The following is a 15,589-nucleotide window of genomic DNA, read 5'->3' on the forward strand; positions in this document are numbered from 1 at the left end:
GATACCACTGTCGATTGACGCAGATGCTAGTAATAACACCGTCACTATCCATTCTACTCCCGTTAGTGTCAAACCACTTACAAAAAAATAAGAGAACACTGCAGTCTTTTAAATAAGTGAACTCCATAATTTTTTCAAGTGTGCCTTAAAAATTTTGTCCATCTTCACCGGGGACTATAACACCGCTATTTTGTGTTTTGCGGTTATCATCCCTTTCCTTGACCAAAAATTTAATACCGTTCACTATGCACCCTGGATAAAAATAAATTGCTGCATTCGCTGGGTTAGCGATAGCATACAACTCATCTGACACTGCACCCTGGTTGTTCAACCGTAGTTCATTAATCTACATATCAGGAAAAATATTAAATTAAGAAAAGTTGAACAGTTATTGAGAACATGATTAAGAGTATTGAGAGGCAACAAGGCTTACTCGAGTTTTGAACCATTCAGGGAACTCAGTCTCTTGCACTTTTTCAATATTGCCTACACCCCTTGCTTGAAGCAACTCCTTGTGCTCACTATATAATATAATGCACTTAGTAAGTTAAGAATTTTTTAGATGAAGTCGACTATTGTGTGTTTGTGTTTATGGAATTTACACTTACTTGATATACAACTCAACCTCTGTGCAATTGTTCAAAATGTGCCACTCCGCCTTACGCTTGCTTTGCATGGATAAGGTGTCGACTGTCCTCATACCGAGGGGTCGGCCAACATGCTTGAATACAGAAAATTGTCGAGTTGGCATGTTTTGGACTGTTGGGTTTTATGCCCTAAATAAAACTCATTTCAATATAATCAGATTTACTTATTAATATAGATCAGAAATAACATTTAATGTTGCATGGTTCACATGATTTATTTCATGATTATATGTACATAATGTATAAATTCATCTAAAACCCTTTTCACATACATGATCCTGTTTATTGTGCCGTCAACACATTGGAAAGTAAACATGACTATGTGAATAAAGTTTCCTAGATTTATCAGACACAGGGTTTTACAGATATGATAATCTACAACAAGAGTTTACTTGCATTTGGAGAAGTGCTATGTTCTTTCCAGAGCATTGGTTAAAGTAAAGCTCAGGTTGGATGCATGGAGTATGCATCGGAAGGGACCAATATTGAACTTTGACTTAGATTTAATTAAACTTACCGTAAAATCTATTCAAGTCAATATCGCCTAGTTGATCCTAGATCAAATGATCTTAATCCTGTTATGATTAGGCTCAATCTTGAAAGGCTATTCGTGTTCTTTGATTTGTTAGTTAAGCCTACTTTTAGGTCAGGGTGATACGTACATTTTGGGAACACGGTAGTGCAATTGAGTGGGAGCCCTAGCATAAACATGGAATCTATAGCTTCTATCTGGCGAATAGTAAGCAAAGGATGATCACCTTCGAGCTTGACCAAATGAAAATAAATGGTGGAGATCTCATTTCACATAAGCTGAAATATCATTTATTCGGGGTCAAGTGTTTTAAGGATAAAATACATAGTAGGGTGTTACGGTAATCTAATCCCTTTACTGTGTAGATCATTCATATAGAGGATCATTGATCACATTAGGATTATAACAATGGATAACTAATGATGTGTCTATATGGTGGAACATATAGAGCATTCTATATACTGAGAGTGCAATTCTAAGTTCTATGCGTAGATTCAACGAAGAATTAATAAGTTAGTGAATTTTAGTGCTAAATTCTTGATCTACTTATTGGAAGCTCGGTTATATAGACCCATGGTCCCCCCACTAGTTGAGATAATATTGCTTGTAAGACTCATGTAATTGGTTTTGATTAATCAATTATAATTCTCAAATTAGACTATGTCTATTTGTGAATTTTTCACTAAGTAAGGGCGAAATTGTAAAGAAAGAGTTTATAGGGGCATATTTGTTAATTATGATACTTTGTATGGTTCAATTAATAAATATGATTAATGACAATATTATTTAATAATTATTTATAGTTATTAAATAGTTAGAATTGGCATTTAAATGGTTGAATTAGGAAATTGGCATTTTTGAGAAAATCAGATACAAAAGGTGTTAAAATTGCAAAATTGCAAAAAGCAAGGCCCAATCCACTAGTATAGGGCCTGCCACTTTTGTAGGAAATTTAAACTGATTTTTTCATTATTTTAATGCCAAATAATTCAAACCTAACCCTAGTGGAATGCTATAAATAGATAGTGAAGGCTTCAGGAAATTTACACTAAAATTTCTACACTTCTGATTCAGAAAAAACTGAGCCTTCTCTCTCCCTATCTTTAGCTGACCACTCTCTCTCTTCTTCTTCAATATTTCGAAATCCTTAGTGTATGAGTAGTGCCCACACACATCAAGTGATACCTCAATCATAGTGAGGAAGATCGTGAAGAAAGATCATCAGCAAAGGAGTTTCAGCATCAAAGATTCAGAGAAAGAGATCCAGGTTCGGATATTGATAATGCTCGCTACGTAAAGGAATCAAGGGCTAGATATCTGAACGGAAGGAGTCATATTATTCCGCTGCACCCAATGTAAGGTTTCCTAAACTTTATATGTGTTTAATTTATCGTTTTAGAAAGTTCTTATTTAGGATGTTAATAAACATACTTGTGAGTAGATCTAAGATCCTGGTAAAATAATTTCCAACAACTGGCCTCAGAGCCATGGTAATTGATTTACTTGCAAGAAATTTGGACTTTAAAACGATTGTTTGTATGTTCTTTGGATGGTATCATGTTGTATTGAGTGTTATTTGATGATTGATTGATGTTTGTGAAATTTTCGTGAAAAATAATTGTGATTTCGTTTCTGGAATTATTTTTATTGGATAGTATGGAAAAAATTAAGCAAGTTAGCCTTTTACAGAACTCAATTTGGATTTTATTTGAATTAGTTATGATTTTTTGAAAATTTGACAAAATCGGGACTGTGCTGATATTTTTCTGCGATCGCAGAACTGTCCGTACAGTTTCGGATTTTTTCCTTTTTCTTCAATTTTTCATACCTTTTCATGGAATTAACTTCCAAATTTTTGTATGGCTTTGTATATATACTATTACTATTCCTAATTCAATTCTAATTATCATTTTGAATTAATTTAATTTTTTTTTTTTTTTAAATTAATTCAAGATATTAGTGTAATTTGAATTCGAATAGAATTAGTATTTATCTTTTTGCTTAAAAATCTATCTTATTTTTAAATTTGATTATATTTTTTAAATTTAAGGTCAGATTTTTTAGATATTTATAATATCTTTTAAGATATTTTAAAAATATCTTTTTAAGATATTTATAAAATCTTTTAAGATATTTTTAAGATATCTTATCTTTTAAGATATTTTTAATTATATCTTATCTTTTAAGATTTTTTTAATTTAAATCTTTTTAGATATTTTGACCTTATTTAAATTTAAAGTAAGATATTTATAATCATGTAATTTTAAATTGATGTAAGATATTTTGCTAACTTTTAAATTTTGTTATTTTATTTATTTAAATTAAATTTAAAATCTGAAAAGATATTTATTTATCTTTTCTAATTTTTTATTTAATTTTTATTTATAAAATAACATTTAAATTTAAAAGTAGTTAGCAAATTTTTGAAATGATATTTAGGTTGGTTGAAACCTAATTTTTCAAAAATTGTAGGTTTAATTTTAAATTAATTTTTTTTTTAAATTTCGAATTTTTCAAATTTTTTTTTTAAATTTTTCTAAATTTTTTTTATTATTTATTTAAATATTTTCGAAATTAAATATTTAATTTAAAATTAAATAAATCCTACATCCAACTATCCAGCTAACCTTGTTGCAGGAGTATGTGTTTTAGCTTGTTTGTAAGTTTTCAAAACCTATTATTACTTGATTGCAAATAGCCATGGTTACTTTTTGCCAGATCTAATGATCTGATGGCTCCCTGGGTCAAGTTAATAATTTGTAACAGGTATAATTTACAATCTTCTTTCATCTGTGTATGACCTAGCAACATGATAGGACCCATCCAAAGTGTGCCTGTGTGAGCCTATGTGTTTAATTTGATTATAGATACATATAGGTTGTTGTTGCTAAAATAAATTATCATAGTTCTTGATAGAATTTATTTAGGCCCATTTAGTTATTGGGCTTATTCAATTAATAACAGTTGTTCTTATTAAGGTTAAATTCCTCTCTTTTGGGCCTTGTGTGAGAGTTGGGAGCCATAGAAGTGGGTACGACATACTGAACCCAGCACCCCCTCACATGCACCACCCCAATTGTGAAGGCCCATTTGCCTGATTTGAACAACTGTACTAGGTTAATTACACTAGTTTAACCTAATAAAATTGATTAGCAACATAATTAATTTCATTTATTTTGAAATTAATTTAAGAAAATTATAGTTTAAAGAATTCTTTATTCTAAGCTAAACTATATGTATTTTCTTGTATTTAATTAAATATAGAATTATAACCATCTAGATTCTTTCTGGAACTTAATTTAAATTTTTCATTAAATATTCTTATTTAAGTTGATATTTAGTTATCTACAACTAACCAACTTAAATCTGAATATCTTTTGAATTTCAAATTTCAAAATTAAGTTGAGGAATTTTAGGCATTGGTTATTAAGATTCTTTAGATATTTTTAAGTTAATATCTTTTCGAATATTAACTTAAAATGGAATATTTTCAAATTAAGTGGTTACAACTTAATTTTTGATATTTAATTAAATTTAAATTTGAAAAATATTTAAGTTCTAGATTTTTTCTAATACAACTTAAATTAGATATTTTTTCAAATTTTGTGGAAAAGATACTTAGTCAAATAAGATATTTTCTAGATAGTTATTTCTAGACTACTTATTATTTCTAATATTAAATAGGAAAATATTATAAATTGTGAAATTAATTATTTAATTAATTTTGGTACAATTTATTTTAAGTATATTTTTCCTAGTATTAAACTAGAAATTAATAATTAAGCCTTCTCTACACTTAATTATTTATTTCTTGAATTTAATACATTTAATTAATTTGAAAATTAAATATCTAAGTTGATTTTTATCATCATACTTAAATATTTCTTTTTCATGACATTTAATTAAATAGAAAATTATTTTTAGTTGAAATTTAATTTTTCAACTAAATTTAAATAATTTTTAAAATATATATTTTTTTATCTTATTAAACAATTTTCGAAATTGCATTTCTTAAATGCTAGAATTTCGAATTTTATCTTGAAAAATAGATTAAGTTGTAAATTAATTATTTATTTAATTAATTCTTGGATCAACTTAAATCAATGATTTTTTCATTTATTGATTAATTTAAAATAAATTGAATTAAAGTATATTATTAGAAATTAAATTAATTAGTCAAAGGAAAATCTAGATAGGTGATATTTTTGCTTGAAGTATTTTTTCTAGTGTATTTAATTAAATAGAAAATTAATATTTAAGTTGATTTTCATCATCATACTTAAATATTTGAAATTTTTCTTATATATTTAATTAAATAGGAAAATTATATTTTTTGTTGTAAATTAATTTTATTAATTAATTTTGGGCCAACATTACTTTGGAATAATTTTTCCAGGATTAATTTTTTTTATTTTAACATGCATTTTCGAAAATTGTATTCTTAAATACTTTAATTTTTCGAAATGCAATATATATTTATAGAAAATTAAATTTGAGTTGTAAATTAATTTATATTAATTTTGTAACAACTTAAATTGAATATTTTTCTAAATATTTATTGGAAATTATTACTAAGATGGAAATAATTCATCTAAGTAAAATTTATAAATATTAAATTAAAATTTTTATTTAGAATTTTTCATTCTAAATTGGAAATTTTAAATAAATATATATTTAAAATAAATAAATTAAATAAAGAGAATCAAAGAAAATACAACTCACTTTAAATAATGAGCTTGATTATTATTAAGATATTCGATCTTCATTGTTGGTCTTACAAAAGTTAAATGTTTTCAATATAACCTCGAGACGCTAGACTTCGTCCCCCTATGGATGGTTATTCGTTGAACGCATTTAACACCGTAAGATTTCATTTGATAAGTGTTTTGTAAGTTTTCGTCTCTATTAGACTCTCCCCTACGGTGACTACTTAGAGATAAACTTATGAAACATGAAACAATGGTGGAAGCTCATAAAATGAGAATAACCTTGACTCTCGCCTACCGGGACAACGTTGGATTCTTATTTTGATCGAATAAAAGGTTGCTAGAATGGTTTCTATTTTAGATGAGCTGACAACTCTATTCAATAAATGATGCTTTGACTCTCGCCTACCGGGACACTGTATCAGTTTGTTGAAAACCTTGGAAATTATTTAGGATTGTATGTTTTGGTATTTTCACTAGTCATTCCTACTTGCTATATGTTTATAATTTCTGAATTGTGTATGAATTTATATTGAACCATGTTATATTCTGTTATTAAGTTGTAGTTTAATTTCGAATCTTCATTGTTGGTCTAACATGTTTGTTTATCTAATGAGATAAATCCCTAGTGGATTTTCACCATTAGACATACATAATAGTGTAAGATCTCGAAAGATAAATATTGTATATGCGACATCTAGCTGTTCATCAATTGATGACACCTTAGACTAGTATTTTTACGATATGAAACAAGAAGATTATATAAATAAGATTACTTTGACTTTCGCTAATCGAAGCATCGTTGGATTCTTATTTTAAACGAAATTATCCTAATTCCTCTTAGCTTATTCATTTTGAATTAGCTTAATAACATATCATTGGATGAATGGTCTATAAATCATTTCATGTCATCATATTCTCTCTTAAGAAATTAAATGACGCATATGATTATAATCCCGAAATTCTATTCCCAATTGATATAAATCCTCAATCTTAGAAATCTCCTACTTGTATGGGCAAATCTGACTTAGAGTTTGTATTAGTAGTGCTGGTCCAAGATAGAATTACTCATTATATTTGGTATAAATTTAAGTCTTTGACTTTAATTTTAGAATCCAAACAGAAATTTTCTTATATTTCTAATTCCAGAATACAATACAGTTACACTTTCTCAAGTGTTTAATATCCATCTTCTATTAATGGATTAAAACTGTATGGAATATGAGTTAGGTATTCTGTGACCAGAATCCACTTGCATTATTCTAAGAACTCTTTGATGTAACTAAACCTATTTCATCAATAGACACTACCATTTTTTTTAATCTATGGCATTTGTATCTTGTTCATAGTGGATTTGACAAGATCAATCTCTGCAAAGAGTTAATATGCCTATATCCACTGAAAGTAGTTCATCTCATTCGCAGATGGATGTACATTCAGGGGTGGATATGTGTTTTTCGTTGTATTCTTAAAACGTAACTCTAGATTATACCTTATGCAAAGAAATTTGAAATGTTTGAAAAATTTTATTAATTTCTAGCAATGGTTAAAACCATTAAGGTAAGTGGTTAAAGATCTTGCGAACTGATAGGGGTGGAGAAATAGTTAGTAGATATGCAGTTCAAAGATCATTAAATTGATTTTTGAATTATATCCAAACTTATCTCCCCAGAAATTTCGAGTTGCATGTTGATGATTAGTTACTAGTCGTTGCCTAATTCCTTCTATGGTAATACAATTTCAGAATGATGTAATGGTTGTATACTTAATGTAAATCATTACTAGATTTATGGATGACCTAATCAAAATCTTAAGAAAAGCTAGAACTGTTAACCATGGTTTGTTAGCTATTCTAAGTTATTAGGGGTGGACCATCCCATTGTCAATAGATAAGAAAGTGTTTGTTCAAACAAATACTACTTTTCTAAGATAATGACTAAGTCTGAAAACAAGTAGCAAATAAAGGAGATATTTAATTCTTGATTCCAAAAGTGTTCTATCATCTTATATGACGTATGATGATCCCACTGCCTCTGTTGTCTTGTCACAACCAAAGAGGTTAATACCATTTAGTTTTCTTAGACATAATTCACGGTGCCTTGTCGTAGTGGGAGAGTTTCTAGGAATTCACCTTCTTATGACTTGGGAGACACTAGTGATTAAAATCCATTGTGAGTTTAAACAAGTAATGGATTGTCAAGATAAGAAACTAAGAAGAAAAGCCAATAGAACTATGGTTTAATCCATTCACATGGAATAACCTAAAGTTTTCTATTACAAGGACATAAAAGGAAATTTCGTTTATAAGTCTATTCAATGGACTTAACAAAACTTCCTGTTCCTAGTATTATAGGTTTGAGTTTATCTAAACCTATGGCTTGTGGTATACCTGGTAATTACTTACTCTAATGCAAGCAACTTACTTTAGTAAGATGCTGAAGCATTTTCTTTCTAATGGTAATCTATAGAAGTTTCACAACTTCTAAGGTATAGATTTTATTTATCTAAGGAAAAGTTTCAACTATTCCAGAAAAGATAAAGCCATGAAAGAATTTCTTATATCAACAGTGAGAGGTCTTAGATATGCTTTTGTATGCCTTAGACCAGACACTTGCTGTTGAGTGGGAGTAATGAGTAGGTATCAGATTAATCCAGGAGAAGAACATTGGAAGACAATCAAGTAAATTTTAAGATTAAGAAGAGGAACTATATGTTAGTCTATAAGGGTGTGTTTAAAACTCTTAGACTACACCATATCAGATTTTGAAATTTGCCTTTGTGCTAGTAAATCTTTCTGATAAGATGGTGGTTACTCTGGGGGTGGAATAGTGATTTTGGAGAAGTGTAAAAACCTATCTGAAGTCTCTAGGTCTACCGAGAGAGGCGGAATGTTAAAGTCAGCAGAAAGGTACTTATTCAGTCTAAGGAAAGTTCTATACATCTTTGGCACCATTCCAAATTGCCTTAAACTACTAGTGTTAATTTCCTGATTAACCAAAAGTAGTTGCCAAAGGTATAGAATCCAGTATCCCAAGAGAGTAGACATATAGAGAGGAATTTCACATTATCAATGATTTTGTGATTAAGGAAGAGTAATGGTGGAGAAAAGGTTGTGGTTAATTCAACCTTTCAGATCCTATTACGAGGAGTTTACTACTACTACACTTGATTTGTATATCAAGGTGTTGAGATTATTTGAAACGCACTTTTTGTTTTATATTAGTGCAAGTGGGAGTTTGTTGGGTTTTATGCCCTAAATAAAACTCATTTCAATATAATCAGATTTACTTATTAATATAGATCAGAAATAACATTTAATGTTGCATGGTTCACATGATTTATTTCATGATTATATGTACATAATGTATAAATTCATCTAAAACCCTTTTCACATACTTGATCCTGTTTATTGTGCCGTCAACACATTGGAAAGTAAACATGACTATGTGAATAAAGTTTCCTAGATTTATCAGACATAGGGTTTTGCGATATGATAATCTACAACGAGTTTACTTGTATTTGGAGAAATACTATGTTCTTTCCAGAACATTGGTTAAAGTAAAGCTCAGGTTGGATGCATGGAGTATGCATCGGAAGGGACCGATATTGAACTTTGACTTAGATTTAATTAAACTTACCGTAAAATCTATTCAAGTCAATATCGCCTAGTTGATCCTAGATCAAATGATCTTAATCCTGTTATGTTTAGGCTCAATCTTGAAAGGCTATTCGTGTTCTTTGATTTGTTAGTTAAGCCTACTTTTAGGTCAGGGTGATACGTACATTTTGGGAACACGGTAGTGCAATTGAGTGGGAGCGCTATCATAAACATGGAATCTATAGCTTCTATCTGGCGAATAGTAAGCAAAGGATGATCTCCTTCGAGCTTGACCAAACGAACATAAATGGTGGAGTACTCATTTCACATAAGCTGAAATATCATTTATACGGGGTCAAGTGTTTTAAGGAATAAATACATTGTAGGGTGTAACGGTAATTTAATCCCTTTACAGTGTAGATCATTCATATAGAGGATCATTGATCACATTAGGATTATAACAATGGATAACTAATGATGTGTCTATATGGTGGAACATATAGAGCATTCTATATAACTGAGAGTGCAATTCTAAGTTCTATGCGTGGATTCAACGAAGAATTAATAAGTTAGTGAATTTTAGTGCTAAATTCTTGATCTACTTATTGGAAGCTCGGTTATATAGACCCATGGTCCCCCCACTAGTTGAGATAATATTGCTTGTAAGACTCATGTAATTGGTTTTGATTAATCAATTATAATTCTCAAATTAGACTATGTCTATTTGTGAATTTTTCACTAAGTAAGGGCGAAATTGTAAAGAAAGAGTTTATAGGGGCATATTTGTTAATTATGATACTTTGTATGGTTCAATTAATAAATATGATTAATGACAATATTATTTAATAATTATTTATAGTTATTAAATAGTTAGAATTGGCATTTAAATGGTTGAATTAGGAAATTGGCATTTTTGAGAAAATCAGATACAAAAGGTGTTAAAATTGCAAAATTGCAAAAAGCAAGGCCCAATCCACTAGTATAGGGCCTGCCACTTTTGTAGGAAATTTAAACTGATTTTTTCATTATTTTAATGCCAAATAATTCAAACCTAACCCTAGTGGAATGCTATAAATAGATAGTGAAGGCTTCAGGAAATTTACACTAAAATTTCTACACTTCTGATTCAGAAAAAACTGAGCCTTCTCTCTCCCTATCTTTAGCTGACCACTCTCTCTCTTCTTCTTCAATATTTCGAAATCCTTAGTGTATGAGTAGTGCCCACACACATCAAGTGATACCTCAATCATAGTGAGGAAGATCGTGAAGAAAGATCATCAGCAAAGGAGTTTCAGCATCAAAGATTCAGAGAAAGAGATCCAGGTTCAGATATTGATAATGCTCTGCTACAGAAAGGAATCAAGGGCTAGATATCTGAACGGAAGGAGTCATATTATTCCGCTGCACCCAATGTAAGGTTTCCTAAACTTTATATGTGTTTAATTTATCGTTTTAGAAAGTTCTTATTTAGGATGTTAATAAACATACTTGTGAGTAGATCTAAGATCCTGGTAAAATAATTTCCAACAACTGGCCTCAGAGCCATGGTAATTGATTTACTTGCAAGAAATTTGGACTTTAAAACGATTGTTTGTATGTTCTTTGGATGGTATCATGTTGTATTGAGTGTTATTTGATGATTGATTGATGTTTGTGAAATTTTTGTGAAAAATAATTGTGATTTCGTTTCTGGAATTATTTTTATTGGATAGTATGGAAAAAATTAAGCAAGTTAGCCTTTTACAGAACTCAATTTGGATTTTATTTGAATTAGTTATGATTTTTTGAAAATTTGACAAAATCGGGACTGTGCTGATATTTTTCTGCGATCGCAGAACTGTCCGTACAGTTTCGGATTTTTTCCTTTTTCTTCAATTTTTCATACCTTTTCATGGAATTAACTTCCAAATTTTTGTATGGCTTTGTATATATACTATTACTATTCCTAATTCAATTCTAATTATCATTTTGAATTAATTTAATTTTTTTTTTTTTAAATTAATTCAAGATATTAGTGTAATTTGAATTCGAATAGAATTAGTATTTATCAAGGGCTAGATATCTGAACGGAAGGAGTCATATTATTCCGCTGCACCCAAGGTAAGGTTTCCTAAACTTTATATGTGTTTAATTTATCGTTTTAGAAAGTTCTTATTTAGGATGTTAATAAACATACTTGTGAGTAGATCTAAGATCCTGGTAAAATAATTTCCAACATGGACAATGTCATTGTTCCGGTCAGGACGGTTGAATCGAGTTTCCACTTCTCGAAAGTACATTGAACAAAAGGTTAATGCCTCATTAACCACAAAAGATTCAGCAATAGAGCCTTCCGGACGGGCACGATTCCTGACATATTGCTTGTACACAGACATTGACCGCTCAATGAGATACATCCACCTGTACTCCACTGGTCCACCTAGTATAGCTTCTTTAGGGATATGCATAACTACGTGAACCATTATGTCGAAGAAAGCTGGTGGAAAAATCGTTTCTAACTTGCACAAAATAGTTAGAATATTTGTTTGCATTTTTTCTAAATCCGAAACATGAAGTGTTCTTGAGCATAATTGTTTGAAATACACACACAACTCAATGATTGTGTCCCGGATTTCTTTTTTGAAGAACTTACGGATACCTGCCGGTAGTAAACGTTGTAACAACACATGACAATCATGTGATTTGAGCCCGGAAATCTTGCCCGTATCCAGATTTACATTTTTGTCTAAGTTTGCTGCAAAACCGTCCGGAAATCGTACAGACTTTATGAAGTCTGCAAATTCAATCCGTTCTTGAACACTAAGTGTGTAACTAGCTGGAGGCTTCTTCCACTTTCCATTCCGGTCTTCATACAACCACAACTCTCGTCGTATTTGCAAGTCTTGCAAATCCATTCTCGCCTTGTCGGGATCCTTTGACTTCCCGTCGATACTTAGAAGAGTACCTACTAAGCTGTCACACATATTTTTCTCAATGTGCATTACATCAAGATTATGTCGTAAGGACTTTGACTTCCAGTACTGTAGCTAAAAAAAAAATACTTTTTTTAGACCAATTGAGCTCTTCACTAGAACGCTTCCGTTTCACACCCCCAAACTATTTGTGTTTTCCAGGCAAAGTCAATGGAATTCGGTCTAATTGAGATAAAATATCATCCCCCGTCAATACAGGAGGTGGTGCTATCTTCTCAGGCTTACCATTGTACTTTTTACTTCTCCTTCTCGGATCACTCATTTCGAGAAAGCGTCTGTGGCCAACATATCCAATCTTACTATTTAGGCCAATGGACGGAGTATGTTCATTGCAAGTGGGACACGCCATATACCCTTTTGTGCTCCAATCAGACATTAGAGCATAAGCAGGAAAATCATTTATTGTCCACAACACTGCCGCACGCATTGAAAACACAGTCCCGTTGTAGGCATCTCGGGTTTCAACACCCGTCTCCCACAACTGTTTCAGTTCATCAATTAACGGTCTCATGAATACATCTATGTCTTTCCCAGGAGATGATGGACCTGGAATTAATAAGGTCAACAACAACAATTTAGAACTCATACACTTCCACGGTGGCAAATTATATGGGACACAAATAACTGGCCACAGGCTGTAAGAGTTGCTCATGTTGCCAAATGGATTAAAACCGCCAGTCGCCAATCCCAGTCTGACATTTCTAGGTTCAACAGCAAAAGACGGATGAAGGCAGTCAAACTGCTTCCATTCTTCAGCATCCACAGGATGCCTAAGCACACCGTCTTCTTTTGGTCTCTGCGAGTAATGCCACCGCATATCCTCCGCAGTGTGTCTTGAGCAATATAATCGTTTCAGTCTAGGTGTGAGTGGGAAGTAACGCATAACTTTGTGAGGAACTTTTTTCCCCTTACCCTTTCTTTTCACCCATCGTGATTCGCCACATATAGGGCAAAACTCCTTCTTCTCATTCTCCTTCCAGAAAATAGCACAATTATACTTGCGCACATCTATTGAGTCGTAACCCAAACCTAGATTGCGCAATCGCATCTTCGACTCATAGTGCGACTTCGTTAATTTTGTCCCCTCTGGAAATAGATCAATCAAGATGGACAGCAACATATTGAAAGAGTGGTTACTCCACCTATTCAAAACCTTGCAGAGCATAAGTTTTACCAGTGCATTGAGGGCTGATTTTTTGCAACCTGGATATAACTCAGCCTCCATCTCCTTAAACAAGTCATGGAACTTGTTGTTATCGTTGATAGGGGGTTCATTGAAAGAATCAGTAGTGTTCGCAGATTCGTCAAACCCAGGGTCCCCTCTTAACATGTCCGCCAACACATCTGCCATTTCCTCTTCGTCATTTTCAGGAAGTTCAACTGCGGGCTGAGAGAAAGTCTCCCCGTGGAAATACCAGGGGTTGTACGAAGGTTGGATCCCGCTGAGAAATAACTGAACCCTTATAGTTGCAGGTGTGTGGAAATTCACATTCAAACACCGCATGCATGGGCATCAAGTGTTAGGTTATTTTTAGTATTAATTTTAGATTAAGTTTAGTATATTTTTTATTGAATTTTAATTGTGTTTGGAGCATTTTTACGCTTGTTATCTTTTATTTTTGCAGATTTAAAATAGAAGAAGATTAGAAAAATATCAGAGAAAAAGATGGGAAAAAGATAAAAAATATCATGATATTTAAAATAGAGAAAATTGTGCAAGCCGAAACTTCAAGCCTGAATTCGACGGTGTTCAGATTGGATTTTGGAAAAAGTCAAAACATTAAAGTTCTAGATCTCTTTTTTATCTTTCCGGAATATCTTGAGTCGTCTAATTCCGAGCAATATTGAGAGAGTTATGGCCAAAATACTATCAGTCAACGCAACAGAAAAAAAATATCTCGTTTGAGGTTTCCCAAAAATTTAAATCCGAATGGGAATTTAAATATTGCGTTTTTTTCCCATATTTTTAGGCCTTCAATGCCTATATAAAGGGAAGAATGGAGTTGATTTCATCAAGCAACTTCAGAGAGAAAAAAAGAGAGAATTCAGATACAAAGTGGAGAGATCAACTGCAAAATTGGAGGCATGCTTCTCAGGGTTTTCAACATTCTTCTCTTCTTCTCTTCTCTATTTTTATCTCTTTCCTTAAAGTTAATATGTGTAATTGTGCTACAACGAACATGAGTAACTAAACACTTTAATCAGGGTTAGATGGATATTGTTTAACATTGTTTGTGGTTTAATATGATTAATTTTCCCCCTAATTTCTATGTATTCTATTTTATTTGTGCTTAATTACTTTTAATTGCCTGATCACCAATTATCTGTCTATGAGTTTGATGCGAGATCTGAGAAGTGAGTGTCAAATATGCTATAGTAGAATAGAACTGAATTTCGATATAGGACGAGAGTACCTATATGGTTTAGATAGCTTATAGGGTTTCTGTGTTTAATGCCTGTTGCATGTTAAATTTATCACGAGAGTAGAAAGTTTGCATGTAATAGAGGTTTATATATCTGAGAAGACTATAAATTACCTTAGTAAACCTGCTATTGCATAGGAATTAATATTAGGAAAATAATCATATTAGGTCATATTCAATAGAAACAATTGAAATCGAAGCCCTAGTTTTTATTAACTATCAATTTTGTTGAATTATTGCTTCTTACTAGTTCCTTATTTTTAATTCTTTCTTAATTTTCATTCAACCAAATAGAAGTAAAGGTTTAATTTTAACGTACTTAACTGCACTCCCTGTGGGATCGACCTCACTCCTGGTGAGTTTACTACTTGAAACGATACGTACACTTGCGTGTGCAAATTATCGCAACATCGAGCTAATCCGTCAGAATTCACGTGGTTCGTTGCTACCGCAACGAACTCCTCAACGCCACTTCGAAACTCTGCAGAGCGCCGGCGCGCCTTCATCCAACTTCGGTTGGTAGGCATTTTCTACTATGAAGTAATTAACAAAAAAATTTAAAAACAAACAAGAAAACGTGCAAGTGTCCTAATCCACATTTTCACTCCATTACTAAAAGGGTAAAGAACCTATCCCATTCAGGTTTGTAATATACATATAGTACAACCTACGCTCTTAAGATTATTTCATTTTTGTAAAAATTTCGGCAGC

The 15,589-nt window shown here is 31.5% G+C and overlaps 1 protein-coding gene across 1 annotated transcript; it reads right to left on the minus strand.

The window, feature by feature from the left end:
- Positions 1-12,579: 12,579 nt before the first annotated feature.
- LOC133036191 (uncharacterized) lies at positions 12,580-13,959 on the minus strand. The gene has a single exon (XM_061112702.1). It carries the CDS (start codon positions 13,957-13,959, stop codon positions 12,580-12,582), a length of 1,380 nt encoding a protein of 459 aa, XP_060968685.1.
- Between the last annotated feature and the right edge of the window lie 1,630 nt (positions 13,960-15,589).

This window comes from Cannabis sativa, chromosome 3, assembly GCF_029168945.1.
Source record: "Cannabis sativa cultivar Pink pepper isolate KNU-18-1 chromosome 3, ASM2916894v1, whole genome shotgun sequence".
NCBI classification, from domain to species: domain Eukaryota; kingdom Viridiplantae; phylum Streptophyta; class Magnoliopsida; order Rosales; family Cannabaceae; genus Cannabis; species Cannabis sativa.